Source organism: Saprolegnia diclina, assembly GCF_000281045.1.
Source record: "Saprolegnia diclina VS20 unplaced genomic scaffold supercont1.57, whole genome shotgun sequence".
NCBI lineage: Eukaryota > Oomycota > Saprolegniomycetes > Saprolegniales > Saprolegniaceae > Saprolegnia > Saprolegnia diclina.
Genome location: NW_008246124.1, coordinates 283,813 through 310,689, shown reverse-complemented (window position 1 = coordinate 310,689; position 26,877 = coordinate 283,813). Strand labels below are relative to the sequence as shown.

Sequence of the window (26,877 nt, the reverse complement as noted above, 5' to 3'; positions counted from 1 at the left end):
GCTTGGATTCGTACAGCTGCAAGCCGGCAAACGTGCTGGTGAAGGTCCACGTCGTGGCATCCGTCGCATTCGAGAGCAGCCCGGACGGAATGTTGACCGTGACGTCGTCGCCGCCAGCGCTGCGCCACGTGAGCAGCTGGTCGGCCGGGCGCACGCTTAGCGACCCGCTGGGTAGCGCAAACTCGAACACTGTCGATGTATCGCGCATGTCGGTGAGAAGCGTCACGTTGCTGCTATCGGCGAGCGGCGTCGGCAGCGTCACGACAGTCCCGGTCGCCGTGACCGCCATGGGCAGGCGCGCGATCGATGGCGTGCTGCGGCCGCAGAGCGCTCGGAACGGCGACGTTGGCGCGAACGCGCCGCCGACAGCGACACAGCATGGACCGCCAGGCGGGCAGAGCGACGAGGCCACCGCGGGCTCGCAGCTGCCGTTCCACGTCGTAAAGGCGCTGCGGTACGACGCGTAGGTGGGCAGCGCCGCGGCCACCGCCAGCGTGCAGCTACCACAGGCCGTAGCCGGGTCGTAGCACGAGAAGACCGAGGTCGGGCTGCAGCTTTGGCCGGCGACGACGCCGACGATCAGCGCCAAGGCTCGAAGCATTGCGAAATAGCTTCGAAGGATCGAAAGATAGATACATACATATTGGGGTTTTTAACTCGGAGCAACCTTTCAAAGATTGGGCATTATACACGCGCCCCAAAGCTCTCAACCCTACGCAGGAGCTTACGCAGGGGTTTGAAAACCTCGACTACATGCGGCGCAGCTACCCAGCAATGGGCTGTTGGCAGAGCTCTCAGTCGTGGTGCGTATCTTGCTATCAGTGTCGATGGGTCCGGTACGGTGGCGGCGTGACACGGCGACGCCAGTGCAGAAGAGGTTGTTCCCAGTTAATTCCCCGGGACAAACCAACCACCGCGCCTGACGCAAGGTGTTTTAGAAATCGAAGATCTGGGACAAATCCGCGAGGTGTGCGATGATGAACGCGTATGAGCCCGTGAACGCGACGAGCCCCCGCGGGGCCAAGCCGTCCGTGGCCTACCCGCGCCTGGACCACGACTGGCGCCGCCGCTGGATCTACGTGCTGCCAGTGCTCTGCTTCTTCGCGTTGGCCTACAACTTTGTCTCGTTCGCGCCAGCCGGACCGACGTCGCCGTCGCCGGCTGCCTTGCTCCAGCGGGCTGTCGACGCCAACGCGGTTGTCGTCGAGGTTCTGCATGCGGGCGACGGCGTGACGTACCCGAAGAAGGGCGACAGCCTCACCGTCCACTGTACATAGCCGCGCTCGCGCATGGACCTGACCAGTATTCTCTAGATGCGGGTCGCCTCGCGAGCGACAACAAGCTCTTCGACTCGAGCTACAGCCGCAACTCGCCGTTCGTGTTCAACCTCGACGAGGGCATGGTCATTGCGGGCTGGGACCATGGCCTCGCCAAGATGACGCTCAACGAGACGGCCAACTTGTACATTCCGTCGGCGCTCGGGTACGGCGAGACGGGCGCAGGCCGCGATATCCCGCCGCTCGCCGACCTCATCTTTGAAGTCTACCTCATCGCGATCAACGGCAAGTCGCTGCCGTCGCCGGCGTCGTCGGGGCTCAAGATTGACGTGCTGTCTCCGGGCGATGGCAAGACGTTCCCCAAGGCCGGCGACACGGTCTCGGTGCACTGTACGTTGAGCCCGACGTCGTTTCTGTGTCCTATCTTCCTTGTAGATGTCGGAACGTTCACGGACGGGACGCAGTTCGACTCGTCGCGCCGAGCGAACCGCCCGTTTAGCTTTACGATTGGCCAGAACCGCGTCATCAAGGGCTGGGAGATGGGCATTCCGCAGCTCAGCCTCGGCGAGAAGGCCTCCATCTTCATCCCGTACCCGCTCGCGTACGGCGAGAAGGGCCGGTCGGGGATTCCCGCCAAGGCCGACTTGATCTTTGAAGTCGAGCTCCTCTCCATCACGCCGCCGTAGGACCCTGTAGTAGCATGTGCACTAACGACTCCTGCATCAGTATCGACGTCTCGAGCATGCTGTGGTGGGCGCAACGCTTGGACGAGCCAACTCGTTGTCTCGTACTGGGCGGCCCTCGTGCATGGGCCCAGGCCTCTGCATCATGCAGGTGGAGATGCTCGGGGCTCGCCGTCCCGCCGATGTAGCATCTACCTGTTCTCGTAGCTGCATGCGGTGCTGGCAACGGGTGGCGCGCTTGTCTCGGGACGTGTCGGCTGCGGCAGAGGCCGTCGCACCCGCTTCATGGCCACCGATCCGCAGCCATGAGATTCAATAAGATTCCAACTTCAACGATTTTCATGGGGTCCGGGGCAGCCCCTCTGATCATACAAACCTATTGATAAAAACGAGTGGGTGCCGGGGGGACCCATGAAAAAAAGCGTAGGTCCGGTGTGGGGCCAGGCTCGCACCAGCCAAACCTCTCCATTTCCCAACCCGCTGCCATGGCCAACGACAAGAAGCGCGCCCACGACGGCAAGGACTCGTCGCCCAAGAAGGCCAAGCTCATGGCCGGCCTCGACATTGAGGCCGTCATGAGCGCCGAAGGCCCGATCGTCAAGTGCGTCTTGCTCAAGCAGGCGGGCGAGAAGAAGGAGATCGACGTCGACTTTACGCCGAGCAAGCAAGCCGTGCAGGCGCTGCTTGGCGGCGACCACACCTTTGTCGGCCAGTACGAGGACCTCAGCGTCATGCTCATGTGCAACCCGGAGCACCAAGAAGTCGACTCGGGCGTCGCGCTCACGACGCACAAGCTCCAGCCGCCGTTCCACGGCCGCCTCGGCCAGATCAAGGGCGACATCCTCCTCTTCCGCTGCGACGACCAAGGCGACCACAAGGACTTTACGCTCGAAGAGTACGAAGCCTTCTTGAAGCTCGAGATTCCCGAGTGGGAGCCGCCGTCCGACGAGGAAGAGTCGGACGAGGAAGACGAGGAAGACGAGGAAGACGAGGAAGGCTACCGCAAGGCCGCGGTCGACTTTTTCATCCAAGAGTTCAAGGACAACAACGACGGTACGCTGCCTTCACTGCCGCTTCCTCTGAACCCAATGTCGTGTAGGCCGCGAGCCCAACGAGGACGAGGTCAAGGAGATCGAGGAGCGCGTGGCGAAGGAGATGGCCAACCAGGACGACCCTGCCCAGGCGGCGCTCGACTACCTCGTGGAGGAGTTTGAGGAGGAGCACGGCCGCAAGCCCAACGAGGACGAGATGGCCGAGCTCGAGAAGGAAGCGGCGGAGCGTGTCGCCGCGATCGGCGGCCTCGACCAGGAAGGCATGGACGAGCTCATCAACGGCCTCTTCGAAGCCGCCTGCGCGCGCTTCAAGCAAGAGAACGGCAAGGACCCGGACGAGGACGCGCAAGAGCAGATCCTGCGCGCAGTCGTCGACGCTGCCAAGGAGCAGTTTGGCGGTGACGACGACGACGACGACGAGAGCACCGAAGACGACGACGAGGGCACCGGCGACGACGACGAGGGCACCGGCGACGACGACGAAGGTGCAACTGAAGAGGACGACGACGAAGCGTAAACTGTGCATTATCTACAACGAGCAAGGGCTCCAACTAACTACTAATAAGACGCCTGTCATCGACAAGATATCAAGGTATCAAGCATACAACGCGTGCGATTGGCCGAAATGCACCAATCGTGGAAGGGTACAGGCTTGCGGAGTGACACTGGCAAGCTTCCGGAAATGGTGTACAGTCTAGGAGAACGCTCCTTACGCTGGGTGCAGCACATGGATGCAGCAGGCTTCGAGTGCTCGGTAGCAACGAAGCGCATGCTGGCGCGCATCGCATCAAGTGCATAACAGCACAGTGATGGGTGTACCGTCAATTATATAGGAGCAGCTTCTCTGAATACCTCGCAACCTCGGGATGGGTCGGGTGAGATGGCGTGTTTTCAGTCATACAGTATTTCCAGGCAGAGCCGTTGCATTCGGCCATTGCGCGATGGTTCCCTGGGCCGGCGAGACGGAGCTGCGGCTCAACGCCAACCAGCTCTTCGTGGGCGTCGTGGCCTCGGGCCTCTGGATCTACAGCCTCGCGCAGACCGACTGGGTCAGCGCTGGGCCGGTCAACGCTGGCCTCTTCAGCCTCGCCGTGGCCGTCAACTGCAATGGCACGACGGCCAACGCGACGGGCACGTGGGGCGACGTCTGCAACGTTGTGCTCACGAACCGGTCGAGCTGCTTTGTGCTGAGTGAAATGACGATCGTCGCGCCGCTCCCGACAAACCGCGACGTCGCAACCGTCCGCGCCATCTGCAGCCACACGGACGCGCGCGTGCAAGTCGCCTATCTGCTCATCACCGCGACGGTCTTCTCGCTCATCGCGCTCTGCGTCGGCGTGTCCTTCTTACTCCGCGACGTGCTCGTCTCCAAGCACGTGGCGGCGCTTCCGAGCTTGATCTACTTTGTCAGCGGTACGATTGACCACGGTCGCCGACTACTGACGCGGATGTAGCGCTCTTTGGCATGGGCGCCGTGCTGCACTGGCACGTCTCGTTCACCGACGTGCTTACCGGCACCGGCTCGGGCTACGTCCTCGCGATCGTCAGCACTGTCTTGCTGACGCTGGTCGCCCTCTCGATGGTGGTCACGGGCTGCCTCGTACGTCGAACAGCCTCCTCTACTCCCATCCTCTCATCCTGCCTCGTTGTAGCCGGGTCTGTGCGCGATCACGGGCGAGCCGCGACCGATGGCCCAGCAAGGCTTTGGCCTCCGACTGCGGCGCACCTGTATATGGTGCTCGCGCACCTGCCGGCGTCGACCGCCGACGCCGTACGACGCCTACCGGTCCATGCCGCCCGCGACCACGGCCGTCGTCTAAGCTCTTATGTGTGAATCATAGTCGGAGTGTCGCGTAAATTATATAAGACTGCGGCTACACATAGACGCCATCGTCGTCGTCCGGGTTAATGCTGTGGTCGACCAGCAAGCGTCGCAGGCGCGCGTTCTCGGCCATGAGCTTGGCCATCTGGTCTTCGAGCGACGCGTGGCTCTTCCCGAGCGCCTTGCAGCTCGCGCACAGTGCGTCGCCGTGCGCCAGCAGCGCCTTGGCCGTGGCCGCCACGTCGCTCGCTCGGCTGTACGCGGCCGACCGGAAGCTGCCTTTGGTCTCGCTGGCTTCGGGCGACGTCATGGGCGACGGCAACGACCGTGGCGACGAAAGCGCCGAGTTCGAGTCCCACACGGGCGGGCGCCGCGCAGCCTCTTCGGCCGCGACGCGCTTGGCCTCGTCGGCAACCCGCTGCGCTTCCCGAGCCGCGAGCCGGGCGCGCATCGCGGCCAGCACCGCGTCGCGGTCCTTGTAGTAGCGGCGGACGCGCTGCATCGTGACGGCGGCGGCCTTGAGCTTTGTAAACACGACGCGCTCGAGCGCCATGCGGCCAAAGGCTTGGAGCACGAGGGCTGCTGCCATCCGCTTGCGGAAGCGCATGCGGTCGAGGAAGCCGAGCACGACCTTTTGCGCGAGCGTCGCTTGCTCGTAGTAGAAGTCCGACTTCATGAGCTCGAGCTCTTCGAGGACGCCGGCCTTGAAGTACACGAGCGTCTTGCCCATTTGGAACTCGACCGGCGACGTATGGCCCGTCGCCCGCATGAACGCGTCGCACGCGTCGTCCGTGAGCATCGACGGCGGCAGCATGGTCGCGTACCGCGTCGAGAGCTCGTGCGCCGTGAGCCGCGCGGGGTACCCGGCGCGCGAAATGCGAATCGCGTCGATGACGCCGGCCGACCGCAGCTGCGCGACGACCATGGGCTTGTCAAACACGGTCGGGCTCTTGACGGCGTTGGGCTTGATGCAGCGCACGTAATGCGCCTGCGTCGACCCGATCGTGTCCATGAGCGAGCTCAGTGACGCCTTGAACTGCGACCCGAGCGTCTTGGGCGGCAGCGCCTTCTTGCGTCCTTCGAGCAGCGGCTTGGGCTCGGGCTTTTTGACCCACGCCTCGAGCTTCGACTTGGGTGACGGCGTCGACGCCGCCGACGAGATCGCGTCGGGCTCGTCGACTGTCGGCGGCTGCTCGAGCGGGAAGAGCGAGACGACAAACGCCTTGGTGCTCGACCGCACGAGGTCGAGCAGGTCCTGCATGAGCGCGTCGCGGTGCTTCTCCATAAAGCCGACCGTCTCGTACGTGACGGCGCCGGCGTAGTGGCGGATCGTAAACTGCGTGCGCTTGACCTTGGCAAACGAGATGATCGCATTGTCCTTGGCGCGGAACTTGTTGACGAGCGCCTCTTCCGTGCCCCGGGGCTGGCGCAAGTGGTCGTTCATGAGGTTGATGATGCCGAGCTTGCCCTCGATGAGGTCCAAGATGCCTTGGTTGTCGGCGTACGAGATGTGGTCCCACACGAGGCCCTCGCGCGTGTACTCGTCCTGGACCGTCGAGAAGACGTCGTGGACGAACTTTTGCTGCAGCTTCTCGTTGGCGTAGTTGATGCAGAACTGCTCGAAGCCGTTGTGCGCAAAGTCCTCAAACCCAAAGATGTCGAGGACGCCGATCTGCGTCGACGCGTCACGGATCGACATGGCGCCGTTGATGCGCGCGACGAGCCAGTCAAAGAGGCTCGCGTAGATGGCTTTGGCGAGCGCATCGCGGTTCTCGTTTGCTTCGACGACGTTGAGTGGCACCGTGACCGCGTCCCGGTGCGCGACGACCGTGCGGTTGCAGCACGCCGTCGCGATCGTGTCCTGCGCAAGGCCCAAGAGCGTCGCGACGGCCGAGAGCGACTCGGGGTTGGCGACGCGCGACGCGTTCTCGCCCGTCGGAGCAAAGTCGAGGTTGCCGAGGTGCAGGATGCCAGCGAGCACTTCAAACAACGTGCTACGATCTTAGTCTCAACAATCGCAAATCAAAGAGCGAAGACGTACTGCTGAAGGCTCGCGTCGAGGTCGATGAGCCCGAGCGACAACTGCGTCTGCGCCATCCACTTGGCGTCGTCGATGCCGTCGATCGTCATGGCGGCCACGTCGCCCGTGTAGCGGAAGCTCGACGTCGCATGGAGCTGCAGCGACGCAGTCGTCGCCACCGGAAGGCCGCACAGGAGCTGGTAAAAGATGTGGTAGTTGCGCTCGCCGGGCGCGAACGAGACGACGCGCGACTTTTCGAGGAGGTACGTCTCGCAGCAAGCGCCCCGGAGCTTCCCGTCGCGGAACTGCAGCTGCGTAAACTTGCCAAACCGGCTCGAGTTGTCGTTCCGGAGCGTCTTGGCGTTCCCAAACGACTCGAGGAGCGGGTTGACGTTGATGACACGCGCGATCGTCGAGTCGTCGCGGCCACCGGCGACTGTCGCCAGGTGGTTCATGAGGATCTTGGTCGTCTCGGTCTTGCCCGCGCCCGACTCGCCACTCACTAGAATGCTCTGGTTGCGACGCGACGCCGTCATGCTCTTGTACGCGGCTGTCGACGTTGCGTACACGTGCGGTGGCAGGTTGTGCCGGGGCTGCTGCAGGTACTGCGTGTGGAGGCCTTCGCCGTACAGGTGCCCGAGCCATTGGTACGGGTTGACGGCTATCACAATGTCATTGCTGTACGTATCTAGCCAAAAATGTCGAAAATCATTGAAAATAGCAAGAAATAAAGTACAGGGCTGCGCGGCCTCGAAGCGGCGCTTGAGGTTGTACATGATGGACGGTTCGTTGAGGAAGCGGAGGTTGCGCATGTCTTCGACGCCGTCGCTGTTGCTGTGCGTGATGGCCAGAGGCAGCGAGTCGATCTCGGTGGCTTGCGGCCCGCCGATGGCCCGGACAACGTCCATGTTGGTGAGGTCGACGACGCGCGCTTCGGCGGCGCCCTCGACGAGCTTGACCTTGACGTGCTTCCGGCGCGTGTCGACCGACTCGACCTCGGCGAGGAGCCACGTGTCGGTCTCGTCGGGTACGTAGCAGAGCATGCCGGGCGCGCAGACGTTGGCGGTCTTCTGGTGCTTCCCGACATTGTGCTTGGCCTCGGCTTTGAGCCGCAGCTGGTTCTGGAGGAACCGCCGGCGCGCGCCTTCCTTGTCGAAGGGCTTGGACGAGGCTGGGCGCTTGGAATACGAGAAGCGCTGGTCGGGCAGGACCCAGTTGTTGCTGAGCGTCGACCGCGGCGCGCGACGGACGCGCTTCAATGGCGGCGACGACTTGACGAGCACCGGGGCGACAAACGATGACGACGGTGCGATAAACGACGACGAGGGCGGCGCCGACACCACCGACACCTTGCGCGGGACACCAGTCGTCGATAAGAAGGCTGCGAGCTTGGACCCGCCGGTCGACTTGGGGGCGGCGGCCGCAGCCGTGGGTGGCACGGCCGCCATGAAGCTCGCCAACTTGTTTTGTAACGGTGTGGATGCCACGGGTGACGGCTGCGGCACCGACTTGGCGACGACCGGCGCAGACTTGGCGACGACTGGGACGTGTTTGGGTGATGCTGGTGGCGTCAGCAGCGCTTCATCATCCTCGTCCGCCGAGACGACGGTCTTTGTCTGGGGCACGCGGTTCATCATGATGTTGGCCAGCATCCGTTGCGGGTCGGACGCCGGTGCTTTCTGAAGAAAGTTCCCGAGCTTGCTCGTCGGCGCGGGTGCAGTGACGGGTGGCACGATCGTCGGCGTCGCCACCACCGTTGGCGACGACTCAACGGCCTTGGGGCTCGTCGACGACCGGCGCTGCGTCTTGACTGGCCCCCGCGGCTTGCTCAGCTGCAGCGGTGCTGAGAGCGATTCATCCGAGGCCGCTACGACAGTCGTGGAAGCTACGACGGTCGATGTCGGCGGCGCGACGCCGTTGTTGCGGATCATGGCCATCTTGGCCGCGACGCCCGGCGACGTTTTGCCCGGCTCGGTCCGTGACGACGGCGCCGAAATGATCGTCGGCTTGCCCACGGGCGTCTGCGCCAGGAACGCGCTGAGCTTTTGCTTTGTGTTGCCGACCGGCGGCACGGTCGAGCTCGCGACGATGGGCTTGGGCGACGACGGCGGCGTCATCGGATCGTCGCTGTCGTCGTCGTCAGTGGTTGTCTGAATCGGCGGCGGTACCGCCTTGCTCTTGATGGGCGTCACCACCTTGGCGACCGGCTTTGGCGGCTCGACCACCGCGACCGGCGGCGGTGCCCTTGCGACGACCGGCGGCGGTGCCTTGGGTGTCGGGACCTTGGGTGTCTGCACCTTGGGCGTCTGCGGTGTCTGCACCTTGGGCGTCTGCAACTTGGGCGACGGCTTGGTCACGATCGGCGACTCTTTTGGCGATTTCTTCGGCGACTCCTTGTGCTTCATGGTCGACTTGGCCTTGTTGAGAAAGTTGCTCAGCTTGAATTTGTTGCCTTTGGCGACGACGGGCTCGGGGGGTGGCGCGACCTTGGGCGGCGGCGTCGCGGGCATCTTGCGTGGCGACGGCGTCTTGGGCGCGGGCGACGCCTTCTTCACGACAATCGGGATCTCTTGCGGCGGCGGCTCGACGTGCTCGGGCGTTGGCGGCGCCTTGTGCTTGCTCGTCGTCGACTGAATGGGCACAAACTTGAGAAAGGCCGCGAGCTTGGACGACGACCGGTTCTCGCGCACGATCGAGAGGTCGTACAAGTCGGGCTCGTCGTCGGGCTCCGAGTCGTGGAGGTCGCCAAAGCCCGAGTCGTCGTCGCTGTCGTACGAGCTCGCGAGCGCCGGTCCGTGGTTGGTCGAGACGCGCACGGACGCGCGGATCTCCTCGGCAAACATGGTGTACAGCGCCGCGAGCGTGCGCAGGACCGCGCCAATGTTCTCTTCAAACTGCAAGTCGTGCACGTGGAAGAGGTCGCCTTCGGGCACGCCGACGCTTTTCGCCCACGAGATGAAGGCCTGGATGTTCTCCTTGCAGTGGAAGGCCGTCTTGAGCTTGTTGACGCGGATGGCCGCGTTGAGCGAGTTGGCCAGCTTGCAGAGCACCTGGCCGTCCTTGAGGAGCGCCCACATGTTGCCATCGAAGCGCACGTCGACCGTCGCCTCGATCCACTCCTGGATGTGCTCCATGCGCACGTCGTCGTTGGTCATCGCCGCCAGCACCGCGGCAGTCCGAGGCTGGCGATGGCGAGCCAGATGATGAAGTGGGTTCTATCTTGGGGCGGACTCTACCTCGGGTCTTTTTATTCTGCATATTTAATGCCGCCTACGAACATCAAGTACAACGTCCAAAATATAATACAAGCCAGCGTTACAACGCTGCTCGTCGTGCCCAATCATCGCGCGCGGATCTAGTCGCACGACCACCAAGGGTGCAGACGCATATCAAATGCCTTGAAGTTTGTATACGTTTCGAGTCGCACTCGGGCCGCATTGGAGATCCCACCAATCAGAACACATATGTCTAAGAATAGCGCCAATCACAGGCCTTCAAACCACACGTTGCAGGAGGTGCTGCAGTAAACTGAGATTTCATACACTTGTCAAAGCGCTTACTCACAGGGCGAGGGACACCGGAGCTTCCAGCAGTCCGACGCCGGCGAGAGCCTGTCCAGCACCAAGGCGAGCGACGGCGCTTGGGTGCTCGGCGCCGTTTCCGGTGCGACCGGCAGCTGCGCGCGCTGACCACAAGCGAAGCGACGCTTGCCCATCGCACTAGTATTGCGTCCGTCGACGAAACAGCCGGTGCAAGGGCAGCTGGAAGATCGCGATGACCTTCATCAAGGTTGCTGCAGCAACCTTGACGCTCCTCCTCAAGCTACTGCTCGCGACGGGTCGAGGAAGAAGAAGAAGATCGGAGTAGCCACCCACGACTCAGTCCAGTACCACCACCACTGGGCCTGTCCCGGTCCCACGCCTTGCCAGCGCAGACCACCGAGCTCCGAGCGCGATCAGCAGCAGCAAGCGTGCAACCAGTTCTTATCGTTTACATATATACACCTTGGGTTACCGTGCGGTGCGAAACTCGTCTTTGAGCCGCCACACGCGGCCCTCGCACGTCGCCATGCTCCGGAGCAGGTTGCGGAAGACGTCCTTGTCCTTGGGTGACACCGCCGGCGCAAACTTGGCGATGATCACGTCCGTCTTGACGCCGTTGTGCCGCTCGAGGAACGCGTGCAGCTGCTTGGTGAGCTCGTCGATGCTCTGGTACTGGACGTCCGAGGAGGACGCGACCGCTGTCACCTTGTTGGCGCCGTCGATCGCATCGCGTCGTTTCTTGATTTTCTGCAGCATCGCACTCGACTGGCGCGACGCGTGCTCGTGGCCACTGCGCTTGAGGCCGCGCGCGGCGGCGCCAAAGAGCCGCTTGCCCGCGCTCCCGCTCTTGCCCGTCCACGTGACTTCAAACTGATCTTCGCGCTGCTGCCGGATCGCGCTGCACGACTGGCGGAGCGTACTCAGCGCCGACTTGGCGACTTTGGCCGACTCGATCTCGATCAGATCGGCTTCTTGGTTGTGCACACCGTCGCTCTCGATGCGGTCCTGGCTGAACACGCCTTTGATGCTGCCGCCGTCAAAGAGCGCTTGGAGCAGCTCGGCGTTGTCCTTGCCGCCGTCGTCCGCCTTGAGTTCGGCATCGTCCGCCTCGACCTCGACGGCCTCGTCGTCCTTCTCGTCCGGCTCGACCGCTCGGCGCTCAACGCGCGCGACGCTGCCCAGCGACGACTGCAAAAGCGCGGCGTCGTCCACAGTCTCGTCGACCGTGGGTGGCGCCACGTGCCCATGCAGGTACAAGTCGCCGGTTTCCGTGCCGGTCGTTGCCACCTGATTGCCGGCGTCGTCGACTTGGAGCTCGGTGCCGTCGCTGAGCGTAAAGAGGTCGCGGAGTGCGTTGTGGTTGAAGCACCGCTTCTGCTTGGGGTCGCGCAGCACCTTGTTCATAAGGTACTGCTTGAAGAGCTGGCGGTGGTAGATCTTCTCTTCGATCGTACCCGACGTAATGAGCCGGTAGATGGTCACCTGCTTGGTCTGGCCCATGCGCCACGCCCGCTCGCGCGCCTGCATGTCCGTGCTCGGGTTCCAGTCCGGATCGAAAATGATCACGCGGTCCGCGCCCGTCAAGTTGACGCCGATCCCGCCGGCCTTGGTCGTCAAGAGAAAGCAAAAGAGCTCCGAGTGCGGGTCGTTGTACGCGTCAATGAGCGTCTGCCGCTCCTTGACCGACGTCGTGCCGTCGAGCCGGCAGTACTTGTACCCAAGCGTCGCCATCAACTTGGACAGCAGGTCGAGCGTCCGCCGGTGCTGCGCGAACACGAGCACGCGGTGCTGCTGCCTAAACCACACACCCAAGATCGTCTGCAGCACAGTGAGCTTGCCCGACTGCGCGATCACATCGTCCGTGTCGGCCTCCACCGCGTCCGGGATGTGGTCGGTCATTAAACTCGGGTGGTTGCAGATCTGCCGCAGGATCGTAAGCGCCCGGAACGGCCGGACATCGCGCGCGAGCACCGAGCGCACTTCGGGTGACGCCAGGTACGCGCGGTAGATGCTGGCTTGGGTCGGCGAGAGCGGGCAAAAGATCACTTGCTCCATTTTGGTCGGCAGCGCCGTCGCGATCTGCACGTCCTTCTTGAGTCGCCGCAGCATGTAGGGCGCAATGAGGTCGCGGAGCACGAGCGCGCACTTGTACGCCATGAGGATCTGCATCTTGGTTGCGTTCGCGTAGCCGCCATGGCGGATCGGCAGCACAAACTCGTCTTCAAAGGTCGGGAAGGTCCCAAGCTTGCCGGGAAACACGAAATCAAAGAGACTCCAGAGCTCCTTGAGCCTGTTCTATCTCGAGATAGGGATTGAAGTATAGCTAGATGGTGTACCTGGATCGGCGACCCGGTGAGGATGAGGCGGTGGACGGTACGGAGCTGCTTGCAGACGAGCGTGATCTCCGCGTCCGGGTTCCGAATGCGATGGCCTTCGTCGAGGATGACGTAGTCCCACTCCTTCCCGAGAAGGTGCTCGGCGTTCGCGCGGAGGTTCTCGTACGTCGTGAGGAGCACGCCGCCGGCCTCGAACGTGTGCTTGATCGTCGTGCCGTAGCTGGTCGTTGAAGCGCCCGACGAATGCAAGAGCACGACGCGCAGCTCGGGGCACCACTTGTGGAGTTCGCGGACCCACTGCCAGAGCACCGAGGCTGGGCACGCCAGTAGCACCTACGCGCACGTGAGCTCGACGAGGCGATGGCCGGCAAGTACCGAATGCACAAGTTGCATCTTCCGGAGACATGCGAGGTACGCGGCGATCTGGACGGTCTTGCCGAGGCCCATGTCGTCGCCCAGGATCCCGCCGGCGTTCTGCACGTGTAGTTGGTAGAGCCACTGGATGCCCTCTTTCTGGTGCGGGAAGAGCGCCGACCAGACCCGCGCCGGCACGGCCAAGCCGTCGTCCAAGAGCTCGTCCTGCGGCGCCACGTACGCTTCGCCCGCCTCCTCGCTCTCGACCATGGCCTGCTCTCGCTCCATCTCGCGCGTCTGGCGCAGCTCCTCCAGCCGCTTCTGGTAGTCAACCTCGCGGCCATCATCAACGTGGCTCATGGACCTTGTTGCGGTTATGTCGAAATGCAAGGAAGTCCGAATTACCGTTGGCTATTTCCACGCAACCCCGCCCCGGGAACACACCAAATAGTGTACATCGTTTGGCACGGTTGCAGCTCAATATCAACTCACACTATTTCCGTGCGTCGGGCCGTGCCTTGGCGGGAGGCATTTCTCGACACGCGTGCGCGCCACGCAGAACGCTTCAAATAGTGTACATATACTATTTGCGTGATGGACCTAATTATTGCAAAAGCTACGTGGGGAACAAAACAGAGCCAAATTCTGTATGCAGGAATGCTCGAATTCTTCAATAGTGAAAATCATACTTACCTGGCTGGAGCTCGACCCTGATCAACTCGGGGGTTGACTTGGGCCGGAGCAGGCCTTCATGCACTCCGGTGCTGTAATGGCCTAGGAGTGCCTTCGGGTTCCTCCACAGCGCAATTTTTGCCAGCGGGGGTGTGCGCGTGCGCCACCCCCACCCCCATTCTACCTATTTTACTCATTCTACCTCTTTCCATATCAACTTTTACGTGTTGGACCTATTCACGCACGCGTACGTTCTTGTTTTACGTGATTGCTCGTATTGGACGCTGCTAGAGTTTTACGCCTTAAACGCAAGCACCTTCAACACTTGAACCCATTCGACGCCCTCGCAGCCTTGCACGTCGACTGCAACACGACTCGAGTCGCAAGCTGCCAAGTTAGTAGAGTCAAATCACGCAAGTTAGTAGATTAAGATAGGACGAATAAATAACAACGTGGCGTCAGACAAAGTCGTCGACGGACGCTACGCCTTCGTAGCACTCGAGCGAGAGCCCGTCGCGGTCGGTGTTGCTCCACGCGTCGACGATCGACGCGCCGAGCGTCAGGAGCGACTGCCACTGGGCGTCCGGCGATGCAAGCTCGGGCGCGTGGCCGCACTGGCAGTCGCCAAAGAGCCCCGTGAGCGTCTCGTCGCAAGTCGGGCGGTGTTTCGCGCGACGGGCGGGCGTCGCCGGCTCCTTGCGCGCGCGCTTCTTGGGCGCGAGGCTCGCTGTCGGCGGCGCCTTCGCGTCCGGGTCGCGGAAGACGCTAAAGTTGGCTTTTGGGTTGAGCACGTCCCGGTTCAAGTAGATGTACTTGACGCCCATGTCTGTGTTGGTCCAGACGATGTTGCACTGGACGAGGACGGCGAGGACGTCGTACATGCGCCGGCCCTTCGAAGCCGGGATCGCGGTCGTCGACGGCTTCTCGTCTTCGATCGTGTGGATGAGGTGGCGCCGGATCGCGTTGCCATTTAAGAGCAGAAACTTGATAAACTTGACGGTCGCGAGCGAGAGCGCGGGCCACTTGTCGTCGGAGGCGTCGTTCAAGGGCGCGTTCTCCTGGAGCTCGAGCATGCTGCGCACGGTGGGCACGACAAAGTAGTCGCCGTAGAACATGTGCCCGTGGCCGTTGAGCCCGTCGGACGAAACGCGCTTCGTGACCAGCCCGATGGCCTGGAGGATGTGCAAGACGTCGTAGATGCGGCGGCGGGGCAGCCCGAGCACCTCTTCCATCCAGTTGGCGCGGAGCGCGACGGGGAACTCGGTGCAGGCCTCCTGGAGCTCGCGGAGCAGCTCGAGCACGAGCTCGCACACGTTCGAGATGGTCTTGGTGCCGATCTCGACCGCCCGGCGCGCGAAGCGCAGCTTGAGCTCCTTGGACGCGCCCGGCGAGCACGGGTCCGCGTCGTCGTCGCGCTTGGCGAGCTTGGCCGACGTCCGCGGCTTGATCGCCACATGCATGCTCGGGAGCCTCCGCCCCTTCCCCGCGCCTTGCCGATCCATCCTGCCAAGATTGAAACACGTTGTGCAAGGTCATAATCGGGCCGGCCCCAGGATTTTAGCCAATCCGTGCCCACCGGCACTTCTTTTTCCACCAATGAGAAACGATCGGTGGCGCCATCGCCCGCTTTTTTGCCCGCTGCAACACGACGTGGATGAACGAGTGCTAGTATTAGACGTCCCAGTCGTCGGATGCGAGGAGCGCGTCGAGGTCGCAGCACGCTCCGCCGTCGTCCAGCACCGGGAAGAGCGCATCGACCGTCGTCTCGGCGCCCCAAAACTCGCCACGCGTGTCCCAGTCGACGAGCGCCATGGCCGCGTCGGTCGCACTCGTGACGCTCTCCGACATGGGCAGCGTGAGGAAGCTCGGGTAGTCGCGCCAGCCGGGCACGCCAGTGCTCTTGTTGCTGCGGTGCTTCTTGGCATGTGGCTTGGTCGTTGCTGTCATCGAGCGCAGGCCCTTGCGCTTGGTCGAGACACTCGTCGGCGGCGCAAAGAGCGAGAACGCGGGCGAGAAGAGCGTCGGGTTGATGCTAACGCGCTTCGGACCGCCGTTCGACGCACGAATCTGCACCACGTTGCACCGCACAAGCACGGCGAGCACATCGTACGTGCGCCGATCCTGCGCCGGCGCCAACGCCGAGCCCACCGACCCGTTGTCGTCGACGAGACGGAGGTCCGACTGGACGACCGGGCGGTTGGCCGCAAAGAGGAGCCGGAGGAGTTTGGTCGTTGTCCGCAAGAGCGCGGTCCCTGTGTCTTTGGTCGGAGCGTCCGGTGACAAGATGCGGATAATCTGGTCGACGCTTGCAGTGCGCACGTCGGCCACCGCCGCCATCGCGCGCTCCCGGAGGCGCTCGAGCGTGGGCACAATGTTGCCTTCGCCATAGTACCAGTATCCTCTTCCGTTCGGGACGCGCGTGACCAGTCCGATCGCGTCAAAGATGTGCAGCACGTCGTAGATGCGCCGGCGTGGAAGGCTCAAGCTGTCCCCGATCGCACGGGCGCGAAGCGCCAGCGGCAGCAGCGTACCCTCGCGCTGCGAGAGCTGCACGAGCAGCTCCAAGATGTACTCGCACACCTGCACCATCGTGTACGTTGACGGCGTGCCCTCCATGCGCCCGGCGAAGTAGGCCTTGATGTCGTCGGGGATAATCGCGTCCGGCTCGTCGTCCGAGTTGGCCACGGCGCCATGGTCGTCTACAGCGTCGAGCCCACGGCTTCTTGCGCGGTCCGTCGGCCGCTGCAACTGCTGCTTCCGCATGGTGTAGATCTGTGGCTTCCTCGCAAGATCGCAACTGCCCGCGGATCGAAGTCGAAGTGGAGCCGTCCCATACAAACACTGTATGTGAACAAAACTACGGTAGATCCACTTCGAGGTGTTGCCGCGAAACTAACATTCGGCATACGCCATATTTAGTGGACGCAACTCAGCCGCCAATTCGGCACGACGCGATGGCCGACGACGACGTGGATGCGCGCTTGCGCCAGGCCGAGTTCGACCTCTTGTACGCCGGCGCTGAGCGATGAGGCCATCTGCTCATGGTTAACATGCGTAGGTACCAGCGCATGATGCGTCGGCGGGCGCCATCGCCCGTGGAGCCACCGGCGCAGCCATCACCCGTGGAGCCACCGGCGCAGCCATCACCCGTGGAGCCACCGGCGCTGCCATCACCCGTGGAAGCGCCGGCGCAACCAGCAGCCGAGGAGACGCCAACGGCAGCAGCACCCGCCACGACGCCGCGCAAGCGGCGGCGACGTGACCCTGCTGTCGTGCGCAACACCCGCGCATACGCCCGCGCTGAGCGAAACTCGATCGTTCTCGCCGACTCGAGCGACGAAGACGAATGCGAGTCGAGCTCGACCGATGACATCGCGCCGTCGACGTGCATGGAGGTCGATGTACCCGACAACACGGACGCTTCGCCGAGATTGCTGCTGCCGCTGACCGCGACCAAGAGCGAGCGCCAGAACGCGCCACGCAGAGTGTTTCTAACGAGGACGCGCCAAGCCACACCGCGGCAGGTGCGGCGCTCGCGCAAGGAGCGCCACGTACACCCGTCCCGGTACAGCGTCGCCGCTGCCCAGTGCTGTACGTGTCATCTTCCATCACATTCGCACAGATTGGCATCGTAGACGCGCGCTTGGACGCGGTGGCCGCGCTGCTTCGACCGCCCGACTTTACACCTAGAATCGTCGTCTTTGGGTCGTTTGGCCCGCTGACAACGTGCGCCGTGCCCATGCCGCCACGACTATTACCTTCCTCGTCCTTGTACCTATAAGACCGCTAAGAAGCTACCGACTCGGGTGGCTTGCTGGCCTTGGAATCCCGCCAACGGCGCCAACTTCAACTCGATACAAACCGTCTTGGCCCTCTTATCCGGACGGCACCGGCTTCAACCTCAAGGTCGTCTCTGTCTTTGTATGGTCGCGTCGGTCTTCCGGATACGAACATGCTTGGCGATCTTCGGGCACTTGCAAATTTTGGCCCATGCGCGTACTCGGTGGTGTGCTGCTGGCGGCGACGGTCGCCGTCGACGCGTGCACCGTCATCTCTGTGGGCAAGAAGGCGACCGTCGACGGCTCGGTGCTGGTCTCGCACACGAACGACGCGGGCTTGAACCCGGCGGACCTGCGCATGGTCCGCGTGCCTGCGATGAACCACACGGCGGGCAGCCGACGCGCCGTGTACAACTTCCAGCGCAACGGGTACCCGCGCCTCGTGACCGCCGAGCGCGGACCGCTGTATGCACCGCTGGAGGGCCAGGCGCTCTCTGCGCCGCTCGGCTACATTGACCAAGTCCCGTACACGTATGGGTACTTTGACCACGATTATGGCATGATCAACGACCAGCAGCTGAGCATCGCCGAGAGCACGTGCGCGGCCAAGACGGTCGGGTGGCCGTCGTCGCTGCACTATGGTCACAACCTCTTTCAGATTGAAGAGCTCTCGAAGATTGCGCTCGAGCGCTGCGACTCGGCGCGCTGTGCGATCACGACGATGGGCGATCTCGCGGTCGAGCACGGGTTCTTTGGCGAGTATGGGAAGAACCAAAAGGCGAATTACGGCAGCTCGTCGGAAGCGCTCGGTATCTCGGACAAGTATGGCGAGAGCTGGATCCTGCACATGCTCACGGGCCCGAAGAACACGTCGGCGGTCTGGGCGGCGCAGCGCGTACCGGACGAGCACGTGGCGGTCGTCGCCAACTCGTTTGTGATTCGGACGCTCAACCTCAGCGACAGCGACAACTACCTCGCGTCGAGCAACGTCGTCTCGTTTGCCCAAGACATGGGCTGGTACAACCCGGCGGTGGACGGCGACTTCGACTTTGCCAAGGCGTACAGCTGGGCCAAGCCCGGCCCGAGCAAGCCGCTGTACGGCGGCCGCCGCATTTGGCGCGTCTTTGACGTGCTCGCACCGTCGCTCGCGCTCGATGCGACATTGGGTCAGCACCCCGAAGTCGCAACGTACCCGTTTTCGATCAAGCCCGACAAGCTCGTTGCGCCGACGGACCTCATGGACCTCATGCGCGACCACTACGAGGGCACGCCGTTCGACATGACCAAGGAGGTGGCGGCCGGGCCCTTTGGCAGCCCCGTGCGCTTTGGCGGCTCGACCAAGAACGTGACGGGCGGCTGGGAGCGCGCGATCTCGATGCACCGCACGACGCACAGCTTTGTGCTCCAAGCGCGCGGCTTCTTGCCGGATGACGTGGGCGGCGTCACGTGGTACGCGCTCGGCGCGCCCCATGGCTCGGTCTACGCCCCGTTCTCGTGCGCACAGACGTCGATTCCGTCGTCGTACCTCGCGTCCCGGAAGAACGAGTTTGACACGAGCGCGGCGTGGTGGGCGTTTGAGTTTGTCAACAACTGGAGCATGCTGCGCTACGACCTCATCCACGCTGAGATCAGCACAGTGCTGCAAGCGCTGCAGGCGGACGCGATCGCGCTCGAGGCCGAGACGCGTGCGACGGCCATGACCATGGACGACCCGACAGCGCGTCTCGCGTTCATTGAAGCCAAGACGAATGCATTTGCCCAAGCCATGGTCGACAAGTGGTGGCGCCTGGCGTTCCATCTCGTTGTCAAGTTTAGCGACGGGTATGTGATCCACGGCGACCGGTCGGGCGACATGAAGGCGCCCGGGTACCCTGCGTGGTGGTTGCAGTCGACCAACTTTGCCAGCTGGCCCGAGCCCCACGCGTACAAGCCGCCGGCTGCGATCCTCGCGCTGCAGGCGCCGCCGCAGCAGTCGACGGCGCTCTGGCTCGTGAGCGCCGTCGTGGCTATCGCGGGCATGACGGTCGTCGGGATCGTCTTTATCCGCCAGCACCGCCGCGGTCACGAGTACCGCCGCTTAGAGTAAAATGGACTGGATTTTGGCACTTTTGAGTTTGACAGGGTCGTTTTTGAGTTTTATTGGGTCGGTTTTTGAGTTTTGGGCTGAGCGGGGCCGTATTGAGCTGAGCTGGGCCGTTTTGAGTTGAGCGTGGCCGTTTTTGAGGACTTGGGTTTTGGATATGGAGCGGTTCGAGACGGCGTACGGGACGACGTTCCAGTGCACGAGCGTCTGCCACTTTATCACGATCGCCTTCTCGGTGCTCTTGCTGCTCTTCGTCTTGCTGCTGCTGCTCGTGCCCGTGAGCACGACCCAGTACGTCAAGGCGCCGGCGACCAAGCGCAAGCGCCCGCCCAAGCCATTGGCACCGGCGACCACCGTGCCCACGCTGGCGGCCGTCGGCGTTCACCAGCACCTCCTCGACCCGTACGCGCCGGTGTCGACGGCCTTGACGACCGAGGTCGACGACGTGCCACGCATCGACACCGACGACTATGACTTTATCGCGTCCTTGTCGACCGCGGTGCCGGCCAAAGCGCCGCCGTCGCCGCGCCGGCACAGCGCAGCGGCCGACGTCCACGTCAAGCGCGTCAACGTAGCGCGCAAGAAGGACCGGCGCGCCGAGCTCCGCGCGGCCGACGTGAGCTACGAGACGCTGGGCGACGACGCGATCCGCGAGCACGAGTACCTCGAGTTTGTGCGCAGCCTCCTCGACGGCGTCGGCCTCTTCAAGCTCAAGTCCAACGGAAAGAAGTCGCCCCGCATCTTTGCGCTCTCGCACGACCTGACGCTGCTCACATGGACCAAGCCGCACGGCCTGCTGCGCAAGACGTCGTCGGTCGCAATGCGGGACGTTGTCGGCGTCACGACCGGCGTCGGGCCCACCGGCGCGTTCCTCTCGCTCCTCCAGGCAGACAACTCGACGCTCGACGTCCAAGCCGACTCGGACATGACGCTCCAGAAGCTCCGCAACGGCTTCTCGATGCTGCTCCAGGCACAGCAATAGCAAGCACTGTCCAAATACCTAATTAGACATTGTACAATAAGGCTTTATTGCCTCGAGACAAGGATATTTCCGAAAAGGTCCGAAACCAATTCTTCGAACAAGGACGCGAGATTGCAATATGGGCGCCGACGCCTGGCTCCAGGAGACGGTCGTGCTCTGCGTGTGGCCGCGCCGACCGCTGCCGCTGGCCGACGCGACCTTTGACATTGGCGGTGGTCCGTGCGCTAGCGTGGCCTCGCGCGTCGTGACCATGGAGGTCGAAGAGCTGCACCCGCCGCTGGCCGAGGTCCCGCCACGCCGGTCGCTCGTCTACCTCTACGACGACTGGGCCGACAAGGTCGCTGGCTTCCTCAAGAAGGTACGATGCACCGTCGCCATCTCTATCTCATGGGCGCAGTACCGCGTCGGGTTCTTTGGCGACGGCTTGTTTCAGGGCCACGTCGAGACCGATTCGATGGCGTCGACGGCGTCGCAGGCCACCGACTTTAGCTGCGTCGTCGTGGCCGCGCCCGAGCTTCTCGAGGCCGCCGGTCTCTTCATCCACGACGACGACGACAGCGAAAACGACGACGAACCCGCGCCGCGTCGCAGCATCTTTCTGCGCTACCAAGAGCCGATCCGCGCGCCCAACTCGGACCAAGTCGCGTACGAGCGTCTCTGCACGTTGCGCGCCGAGACACGGCCGCCCCGTACGTTGCGCCTCCTTCCCTGCGTCTCACGCGGTTGTAGCGCCGTCGGTACGCGACCGTCGTTTGCCCGCTTCGTGCAATGGGTGTGTAGAAGAAGCGCCGACTCCGCGTCGGCGACAAGTACCAGTACACGCCGCTCGCAGCCCTCGGCGAGCGCACGGCCGACGTCTACGGCGTCGTCGTTTCGTACACGACACCCAAGCAGGCGTCGCGCGGTCGCATGGACTTTGAGGTGCGTCGTCGGTCGCCGTCGATGCTGCATCGACCAGTGTAGATGACGCTTGCGATCATCGACGAGTCCCGACCCGAGCGCGCCCAGGCGCTGTACATCAACGTCTTTGCACCGGACCTCGCGCACCTTCCGCGCATCCTCGTACGTCGTAGGCGCGTCGCTCGGTTGACGCAGCGTGTAGGCGGTCGGCGACGTCATTCGGTTCCACAAGCTCGTACTGTCGCGCTACAACGGCGTCCTCGTCGCGCTATGGTGCGTCGACCAACGTCGTTGCTACGGTCATCGATGACGCGCCAACGTAGCACGCGGGCGTCGCGCTTCGTCGTCTTCCGCCTGGCGGACGGGTCGAGCACTGAGGTGGTCCTCACGCACACGTACGAGTCGGTGACGTACCTTCCGTCCGACAAGGCCCGCGCGATCGCTCTCCTGTTTGTACTTGTGGTGCGTCGACCGTGACGGCAAGGCGTGGTTGTATAGGCAGTGGGGCGCGTCGACGCTGCCGACCGACCACACGACGTGTCCGCGCAACCATTTCGGGCCGCCACGCGCCTTGCGTCACGTCTACCCGGCCGCGTACGTCGACGTCGTCGCGTTCGTCGAGTCGCCGTTCCGCGCCGGCCACCCGGTGCGATTCTCAACGAAGAGAGAGGAAAGAGCTGACGAGAGGTAGGCGGTCGCGGTCGTCTCGGACCGCATGCACGTGACGGCCGAGGTGCATGTGCACGCGCACTTTGCCACGCTGGACACGATGGGCTGGACGGCGGCGGCGGTCGGGCGCTGGTGCCGCTTCCGCGGTGTTCAGGTCACGGCCACCGACTCGCTCGTGCTCCACTTTGGCGTCATGTCGTCGCTCGAGATCTACCCGACGCCTGCGTTCGGCGCCATTTGACGCGTGCTGCGCCTCAACGTGCACGTAGGACTCCGCCGCGCCTTCCGCCGCTCGACCGGATCGTGACAACGGTGCCCCGTGCGATCGCTGCGCTCAGCTGCGTGAGCTTGGCGACGTTCCTGACGACGCCCGTACCCCCACGAATACGCTACAGTCGTCGACTTGATGGTCTCTAGGTACCGTGCAAGGCCCACGTCATGGCCGAGATTGTCGACGTGAGCCCGCGGACCGCGGCGGCGTTTACCACACGGTACGTGGGTGATGCGCTCACTCGAGAATGACGAGGTGCGCTAGCATGAACAACCAAACTGTCTACATGGGACTCCTGCGGCTCCAAGACGCCACTGCAAGCGTCGATGGCATCCTCTTTGGCGCCGACGGGGTATCGTTTGCAGCATATATCTGCATGCCCACCGACAGAGTTGGTAGGAGATGTTCTTTGGGCGCCCCGCCGCCGAGACTGAGGCGCTCGACGCGCGGCTCACGCACCTCATGGCGCACCGGCAGCCGCTGCAGTGGTGCCTCGTGTCGTACGCCACGGCCACCAACGACGTCCGCGTCCGCATTGTCCAGACCCGACTCGCCAACTCGTCATAATTTGTGAATCTGAATGTGAAATGTGAAAACGTCCGTGTGGTTTCGGCGCCTATTTCCAGACTCGGCGCCGTCGAAATGGCAACGCATGCGACCGAGTACCGGGAGATCGTGCTCCACGCGCCGCCACATGTGGCGTTTGGCGACAACTTTGTCGTCTCGTCCAAGTACACGCTGCTCTCGTTCCTGCCAAAGTTCCTCCTCGAGACCTTCCGAAAGCTCGCAAACGCGTACTTTCTCGTCGTCTCGCTCATGCAGCTCGTGCCGTCCATCAGCAACACGGGCGGGCGGGCGTCCACGGCGCCGACGCTCCTCTTTATCATGCTCGTCGACGCCGTCTTTGCGGTTCTCGAAGACCACAAGCGCCACGTCGCCGACAACGTGGCCAACGCCCGTGTCACGGCCGTGCTCGACGCGACGACCGGGACCTTTAGTCCGAAAATGTGGCGCCACGTGCTCGTCGGCGACTTTGTCAAGCTGCGCAACCACGACCAGGTGCCCGCCGACTTGCTCATTCTCGCGGTCGCCGAGCAGGCGGGCATGCCCCCGACCGGCATCTGCTACGTGGAAACCAAGTCGCTCGACGGCGAGACCAACATGAAGGTGCGGCAGGCGATGGAGGCCACTTCGGCGAGCTGCGGTGACCCGTCCGCGCTGCTTGGGTTGCGCGGACACGTGCACTGTGAGCACCCGAACGCCGCCATCAACTCGTTCCAGGGCGTCTTGGCGCTGAAGACCAACGAGGACGAGAAGAGCGAGATGAAGAAGGAGGCGATTCCGTACAAGAGCGTGCTCTTGCGCGGGTGCACGCTGCGCAACACCGAGTGGATCGTCGGCCTAGTCCTCAACACGGGCAAGGACACCAAGATCATGCGCAACAACTCGGCCACCCCCTCGAAAATGAGCTCGATGGACGTAGCCATCAACCGCTACATCATCGTGCTCGTGCTTGTGCTCCTCCTCTGCTGCGCGCTGGGCGCCACCGGCAGCGTTCTCTGGGACGACGCCAACTACAGTGCGTGGTACATCGCCGGCGTTGACCCGGCGGCGCCGGACGCGGTCGCCGACTGGTGGACAATGTTTTTCTACTTTTTCCTGCTCATGTACCAGTTCGTGCCGATCTCGCTCTACGTGTCCATGTCGATGGTCAAGTACATCCAGGCCATCTTCATCCAGTGGGACATCCACATGTACTACGCCGAGACGGACACGCCGGCGCTCGTCCGCACCATGTCGCTCAACGAGGAGCTCGGGCAAGTGAGCTACATCTTCTCCGACAAAACTGGCACGCTCACGTGCAACATGATGGAGTTTCGCAAGTGCTCGGTCGGCGGCACGGCGTACGGCCGAGGCACGACTGAGATTGGCCTTGCGGCCCTTCGCCGCGCTGGGCAACCGGTGCCGGCAGAAGCTCCGCCCAGCAGCGTCAAGCGCCCGTTGGTTCCGTACGTCAACTACGACGGCCCCGAGATTTACGACCACATGGTCGGCGAGGCCGGGCCCGACCAAGCGGCGCGACTGCACCATTTCTTCTTGCACCTCGCCGTGTGCCACACAGTCATCCCCGAGCGTCGCGAAGGCTCGGACGAGGTGACGCTCTCGGCGTCATCGCCCGACGAACAGGCGCTCGTGGCCGGCGCCGGCTTTTTCGGCTACGAGTTTATGAACCGGATTCCGGGCCGGGCCTTCTTGCGCATCAAGGCTGAGACGCTGCAGTACGAGCTCCTCGACGTGCTCGAGTTCAACTCGGCGCGCAAACGCATGTCGACGGTCGTGCGGGACCCCTCGGGGCAACTGCTCCTCTTCACAAAAGGCGCCGACGTGGTCATTTTCGAGCGGCTCAAGAAGGACGCGTCCGGCGCCGCGCTCCTAGCGACGACGAGTCAGCACATCAACGTGTTTGCGGAAGAAGGGCTGCGCACGCTCACGATCGCCATGCGCGAACTAGACGAAGGTGACTATGCGGCGTGGCGTCGGCGCTACCACGTCGCCCTCAACGACTTGGCTGAGATCGAGAAGCGCAAGCGCGAAGCCCCGAACGCGATTGATGCGTGCATGGAGGAGCTCGAGACGAACTTGGAGCTCCTTGGCGCGACCGCGATCGAAGACAAATTGCAGCCCGGCGTGCCCGACACGATTGCGACGCTGGCCGACGCCGGCATCAAGATCTGGGTGCTCACCGGCGACAAGGAAGAGACGGCCATCAACATTGGCTTTGCGTGCAACCTCCTCCATAATGGCATGACGCGCATCATAATCAATGCCGAGCGGTGCCCGACAGCGACCGAGACCGAGAGCGAACTTCGCCGGCAGCTCGAGCACCGCGTCAAGGGCGAGGACGCGGCGCTCGTCATCGACGGCGAGAGCCTCCTCGTCGCGCTCCATGGCAGCTGCCGCCTCCCGCTCCTCCAGCTCGCGCGCGGCTGCAAGGCCGTGATCGCGTGCCGCGTGTCGCCGGCGCAGAAGGCCGAGATGGTCGACCTCATCCGGTGCCACGTGCCCGGCGTCAAGACGCTCGCGATCGGCGACGGCGCCAACGACGTGCCAATGATCCAAGCTGCGCACATCGGCATCGGCATTTCCGGGCAAGAAGGGCTCCAGGCCGTCAACGCGAGCGATTACGCGATCGCGCGCTTTCGGTTCCTCAAGCGACTCCTCTTGGTGCACGGCCGGTGGAGCTACCTCCGCATGGCGCAGCTCGTAGTCTACATGTTTTACAAGAACATTCTGCTCACGGCCGCGCAGTTCTGGTACACGTGGATGTCGGGCTTCTCGGGTGAGAAATTCTACCTCGAGACTGGCTTCCAGATCTACAACGTGGTCTTCACGGCCTGCCCGATCATCCTCCTCGCGATCTTCGACATGGACGTGCACGACGACATGGCGCTGCGGTTCCCCAAGCTCTACATGCTCGGACCCGAGAACAGCTGTTTGAACCCGATGGTGTTTTCGCTATGGATCGCGTCGGCGCTCGCCGAGTCGGTCGGTGTCACGCTGCTCCTGGTGCACGGCCTCCAGGACGCCGGCGTCTTTGCCGACTCGCCGCCCATGTGGTACCTCGGCAACATTGTGTTTACGATCGTCGTCGTGCTCGCGAACGCCAAGCTCGCGCTCTTCCAGCACGCGTGGCACCCAGTGCACTACATTGTCTACATTGGGTCGGTTGGGCTCTGGGTCGCGGTCGCGTTTGTCGCGTCGAGCTGGGACGAGCTCGCGGGCTGGTACTACAGCGGCATGATGGGCGTCACCGTGAGCACACCGGCCTTTTGGCTCGTGCTGCTGCTCGTACCCGTCTCGCTGCTCCTTCCGACGTACGTGACGAACGCCGCCAAGGCCGAGTGGCGCCCCGAGTACAACCAGCTCGCAAAGGAAGTCGCCCAACTGCACCTGGACGAGTCGCTCTTGGCGTGGACGGGTGTCGCGCCGCGCGAGCCGTCGGCGCTCTTGTTGAAATCGGCGATCGCGCAGGCCAAGCACGCGGCGACGGTGGTCCCTGTTGGCGAGAAGAAGCGCGTGAGCTTGAGTCAAATGCTGCGGTCTGGCGTCCACAACGGCTTTGCTTTCTCGTCCGACAGCCACGCGAGCCGCGCCGAGGCCAAGCGGACGCTGCAAAGCCACGGCTCGGACGTTGTCGCGATCGTCAAGGAAGAGACCAAGGCAGCCGGCAGTAGCAATACGATCGTCGGCTCGCGTAGTAGTTAGAAATATGCAAAAAGTATATACATTCCCGCCTCGATGCAAGCCAAGGTTGGAGACGGGATCTTTTTGGCCAATCCATGAAAAGAAGAGCTATGATTGGCTGAAAATCCGACTTTGCCGTCTCCCACCGACACGGTGGCGCCACGTCATCTCGAGCAGTGCTACCGTATTT

General features: G+C 63.2%; 13 protein-coding genes across 13 annotated transcripts in view; 8 read left to right on the top strand and 5 right to left on the bottom strand.

Annotated features, from left to right (window-relative positions):
- Nucleotides 1–601, bottom strand: part of SDRG_13253 (hypothetical protein) — a gene marked incomplete at its 5' end in the record, with an annotated part of 30,626 nt that extends 30,025 nt beyond the window's left edge. The window contains one exon of the mRNA XM_008619330.1: nt 15–601. Within this exon, the coding sequence (XP_008617552.1) occupies nt 15–601 (587 nt within the window). The remainder of the gene's footprint in view (nt 1–14) is intronic.
- Nucleotides 602–905: 304 nt separating this feature from the next.
- Nucleotides 906–2,009, top strand: SDRG_13252 (hypothetical protein). Its single transcript, XM_008619329.1, has 3 exons — nt 906–1,269; nt 1,314–1,667; nt 1,713–2,009. The coding sequence occupies exons 1-3, from the start codon at nt 975–977 to the stop codon at nt 1,961–1,963; spliced, it is 900 nt and encodes a 299-aa protein (XP_008617551.1). The 5' UTR covers nt 906–974; the 3' UTR covers nt 1,964–2,009.
- A 385-nt stretch (nt 2,010–2,394) lies between these two features.
- On the top strand, nt 2,395–3,603 carry SDRG_13251 (hypothetical protein). Its single transcript, XM_008619328.1, has 2 exons — nt 2,395–3,013; nt 3,060–3,603. The coding sequence occupies exons 1-2, from the start codon at nt 2,446–2,448 to the stop codon at nt 3,527–3,529; spliced, it is 1,038 nt and encodes a 345-aa protein (XP_008617550.1). The 5' UTR covers nt 2,395–2,445; the 3' UTR covers nt 3,530–3,603.
- A 350-nt stretch (nt 3,604–3,953) lies between these two features.
- Nucleotides 3,954–4,832, top strand: SDRG_13250 (hypothetical protein; the record flags this gene model as incomplete). The annotated part of the gene is made up of 3 exons (XM_008619327.1): nt 3,954–4,425; nt 4,467–4,612; nt 4,665–4,832. 3 exons carry the CDS (start codon nt 3,954–3,956, stop codon nt 4,830–4,832), a joined length of 786 nt encoding a protein of 261 aa, XP_008617549.1.
- On the bottom strand, nt 4,761–10,087 carry SDRG_13249 (hypothetical protein). The gene is made up of 3 exons (XM_008619326.1): nt 7,591–10,087; nt 6,876–7,542; nt 4,761–6,828 (listed from the first exon to the last, which is right to left on the bottom strand). Exons 1-3 carry the CDS (start codon nt 10,007–10,009, stop codon nt 4,887–4,889), a joined length of 5,028 nt encoding a protein of 1,675 aa, XP_008617548.1. The 5' UTR covers nt 10,010–10,087; the 3' UTR covers nt 4,761–4,886.
- Nucleotides 10,088–10,818: 731 nt separating this feature from the next.
- On the bottom strand, nt 10,819–13,481 carry SDRG_13248 (hypothetical protein). Its single transcript, XM_008619325.1, has 3 exons — nt 13,108–13,481; nt 12,733–13,065; nt 10,819–12,691 (listed from the first exon to the last, which is right to left on the bottom strand). Exons 1-3 carry the CDS (start codon nt 13,444–13,446, stop codon nt 10,865–10,867), a joined length of 2,499 nt encoding a protein of 832 aa, XP_008617547.1. The 5' UTR covers nt 13,447–13,481; the 3' UTR covers nt 10,819–10,864.
- A 673-nt stretch (nt 13,482–14,154) lies between these two features.
- Nucleotides 14,155–15,268, bottom strand: SDRG_13247 (hypothetical protein). The gene has a single exon (XM_008619324.1). The coding sequence runs from the start codon at nt 15,258–15,260 to the stop codon at nt 14,217–14,219; it is 1,044 nt and encodes a 347-aa protein (XP_008617546.1). The 5' UTR covers nt 15,261–15,268; the 3' UTR covers nt 14,155–14,216.
- A 153-nt stretch (nt 15,269–15,421) lies between these two features.
- SDRG_13246 (hypothetical protein) lies at nt 15,422–16,545 on the bottom strand. Its single transcript, XM_008619323.1, has one exon. It carries the CDS (start codon nt 16,519–16,521, stop codon nt 15,430–15,432), a length of 1,092 nt encoding a protein of 363 aa, XP_008617545.1. The 5' UTR covers nt 16,522–16,545; the 3' UTR covers nt 15,422–15,429.
- Nucleotides 16,546–16,712: 167 nt separating this feature from the next.
- On the top strand, nt 16,713–17,539 carry SDRG_13245 (hypothetical protein; the record flags this gene model as incomplete). The annotated part of the gene is made up of 3 exons (XM_008619322.1): nt 16,713–16,765; nt 16,817–17,349; nt 17,394–17,539. The coding sequence occupies 3 exons, from the start codon at nt 16,713–16,715 to the stop codon at nt 17,537–17,539; spliced, it is 732 nt and encodes a 243-aa protein (XP_008617544.1).
- Nucleotides 17,540–17,748: 209 nt separating this feature from the next.
- Nucleotides 17,749–19,623, top strand: SDRG_13244 (hypothetical protein; the record flags this gene model as incomplete). The annotated part of the gene is made up of 1 exon (XM_008619321.1): nt 17,749–19,623. The coding sequence occupies one exon, from the start codon at nt 17,749–17,751 to the stop codon at nt 19,621–19,623; it is 1,875 nt and encodes a 624-aa protein (XP_008617543.1).
- A 154-nt stretch (nt 19,624–19,777) lies between these two features.
- Nucleotides 19,778–20,602, top strand: SDRG_13243 (hypothetical protein; the record flags this gene model as incomplete). The annotated part of the gene is made up of 1 exon (XM_008619320.1): nt 19,778–20,602. The coding sequence occupies one exon, from the start codon at nt 19,778–19,780 to the stop codon at nt 20,600–20,602; it is 825 nt and encodes a 274-aa protein (XP_008617542.1).
- A 118-nt stretch (nt 20,603–20,720) lies between these two features.
- SDRG_13242 (hypothetical protein) lies at nt 20,721–23,009 on the top strand (the record flags this gene model as incomplete). Its single annotated transcript, XM_008619319.1, has 13 exons — nt 20,721–20,960; nt 21,000–21,291; nt 21,332–21,339; nt 21,383–21,523; nt 21,566–21,664; nt 21,705–21,775; nt 21,826–21,951; nt 22,001–22,148; nt 22,194–22,396; nt 22,441–22,543; nt 22,589–22,662; nt 22,707–22,794; nt 22,842–23,009. The coding sequence occupies 13 exons, from the start codon at nt 20,721–20,723 to the stop codon at nt 23,007–23,009; spliced, it is 1,761 nt and encodes a 586-aa protein (XP_008617541.1).
- Nucleotides 23,010–23,071: 62 nt separating this feature from the next.
- On the top strand, nt 23,072–26,741 carry SDRG_13241 (hypothetical protein). Its single transcript, XM_008619318.1, has one exon. The coding sequence runs from the start codon at nt 23,085–23,087 to the stop codon at nt 26,706–26,708; it is 3,624 nt and encodes a 1,207-aa protein (XP_008617540.1). The 5' UTR covers nt 23,072–23,084; the 3' UTR covers nt 26,709–26,741.
- Nucleotides 26,742–26,877: the final 136 nt, after the last annotated feature.

Coding starts and splice junctions, on each gene's coding strand:
- SDRG_13246 (XM_008619323.1), bottom strand. CDS start 16,521: ATGCGGAAGCAGCAGTTGCAGCGGCCGACGGACCGCGCAAGAAGCCGT.
- SDRG_13241 (XM_008619318.1), top strand. CDS start 23,085: ATGGCAACGCATGCGACCGAGTACCGGGAGATCGTGCTCCACGCGCCG.
- SDRG_13247 (XM_008619324.1), bottom strand. CDS start 15,260: ATGGATCGGCAAGGCGCGGGGAAGGGGCGGAGGCTCCCGAGCATGCAT.
- SDRG_13248 (XM_008619325.1), bottom strand. CDS start 13,446: ATGAGCCACGTTGATGATGGCCGCGAGGTTGACTACCAGAAGCGGCTG. Junction 13,066..13,107: donor AGATGCAACTTGTGCATTCG/GTACTTGCCGGC, acceptor ACGTGCGCGTAG/GTGCTACTGGCGTGCCCAGC. Junction 12,692..12,732: donor TCACCGGGTCGCCGATCCAG/GTACACCATCTA, acceptor ATCTCGAGATAG/AACAGGCTCAAGGAGCTCTG.
- SDRG_13252 (XM_008619329.1), top strand. CDS start 975: ATGATGAACGCGTATGAGCCCGTGAACGCGACGAGCCCCCGCGGGGCC. Junction 1,270..1,313: donor CGACAGCCTCACCGTCCACT/GTACATAGCCGC, acceptor AGTATTCTCTAG/ATGCGGGTCGCCTCGCGAGC. Junction 1,668..1,712: donor CGACACGGTCTCGGTGCACT/GTACGTTGAGCC, acceptor TCTTCCTTGTAG/ATGTCGGAACGTTCACGGAC.
- SDRG_13251 (XM_008619328.1), top strand. CDS start 2,446: ATGGCCAACGACAAGAAGCGCGCCCACGACGGCAAGGACTCGTCGCCC. Junction 3,014..3,059: donor GTTCAAGGACAACAACGACG/GTACGCTGCCTT, acceptor AATGTCGTGTAG/GCCGCGAGCCCAACGAGGAC.
- SDRG_13249 (XM_008619326.1), bottom strand. CDS start 10,009: ATGACCAACGACGACGTGCGCATGGAGCACATCCAGGAGTGGATCGAG. Junction 7,543..7,590: donor CTTCGAGGCCGCGCAGCCCT/GTACTTTATTTC, acceptor ATTTTTGGCTAG/ATACGTACAGCAATGACATT. Junction 6,829..6,875: donor CTCGACGCGAGCCTTCAGCA/GTACGTCTTCGC, acceptor CTAAGATCGTAG/CACGTTGTTTGAAGTGCTCG.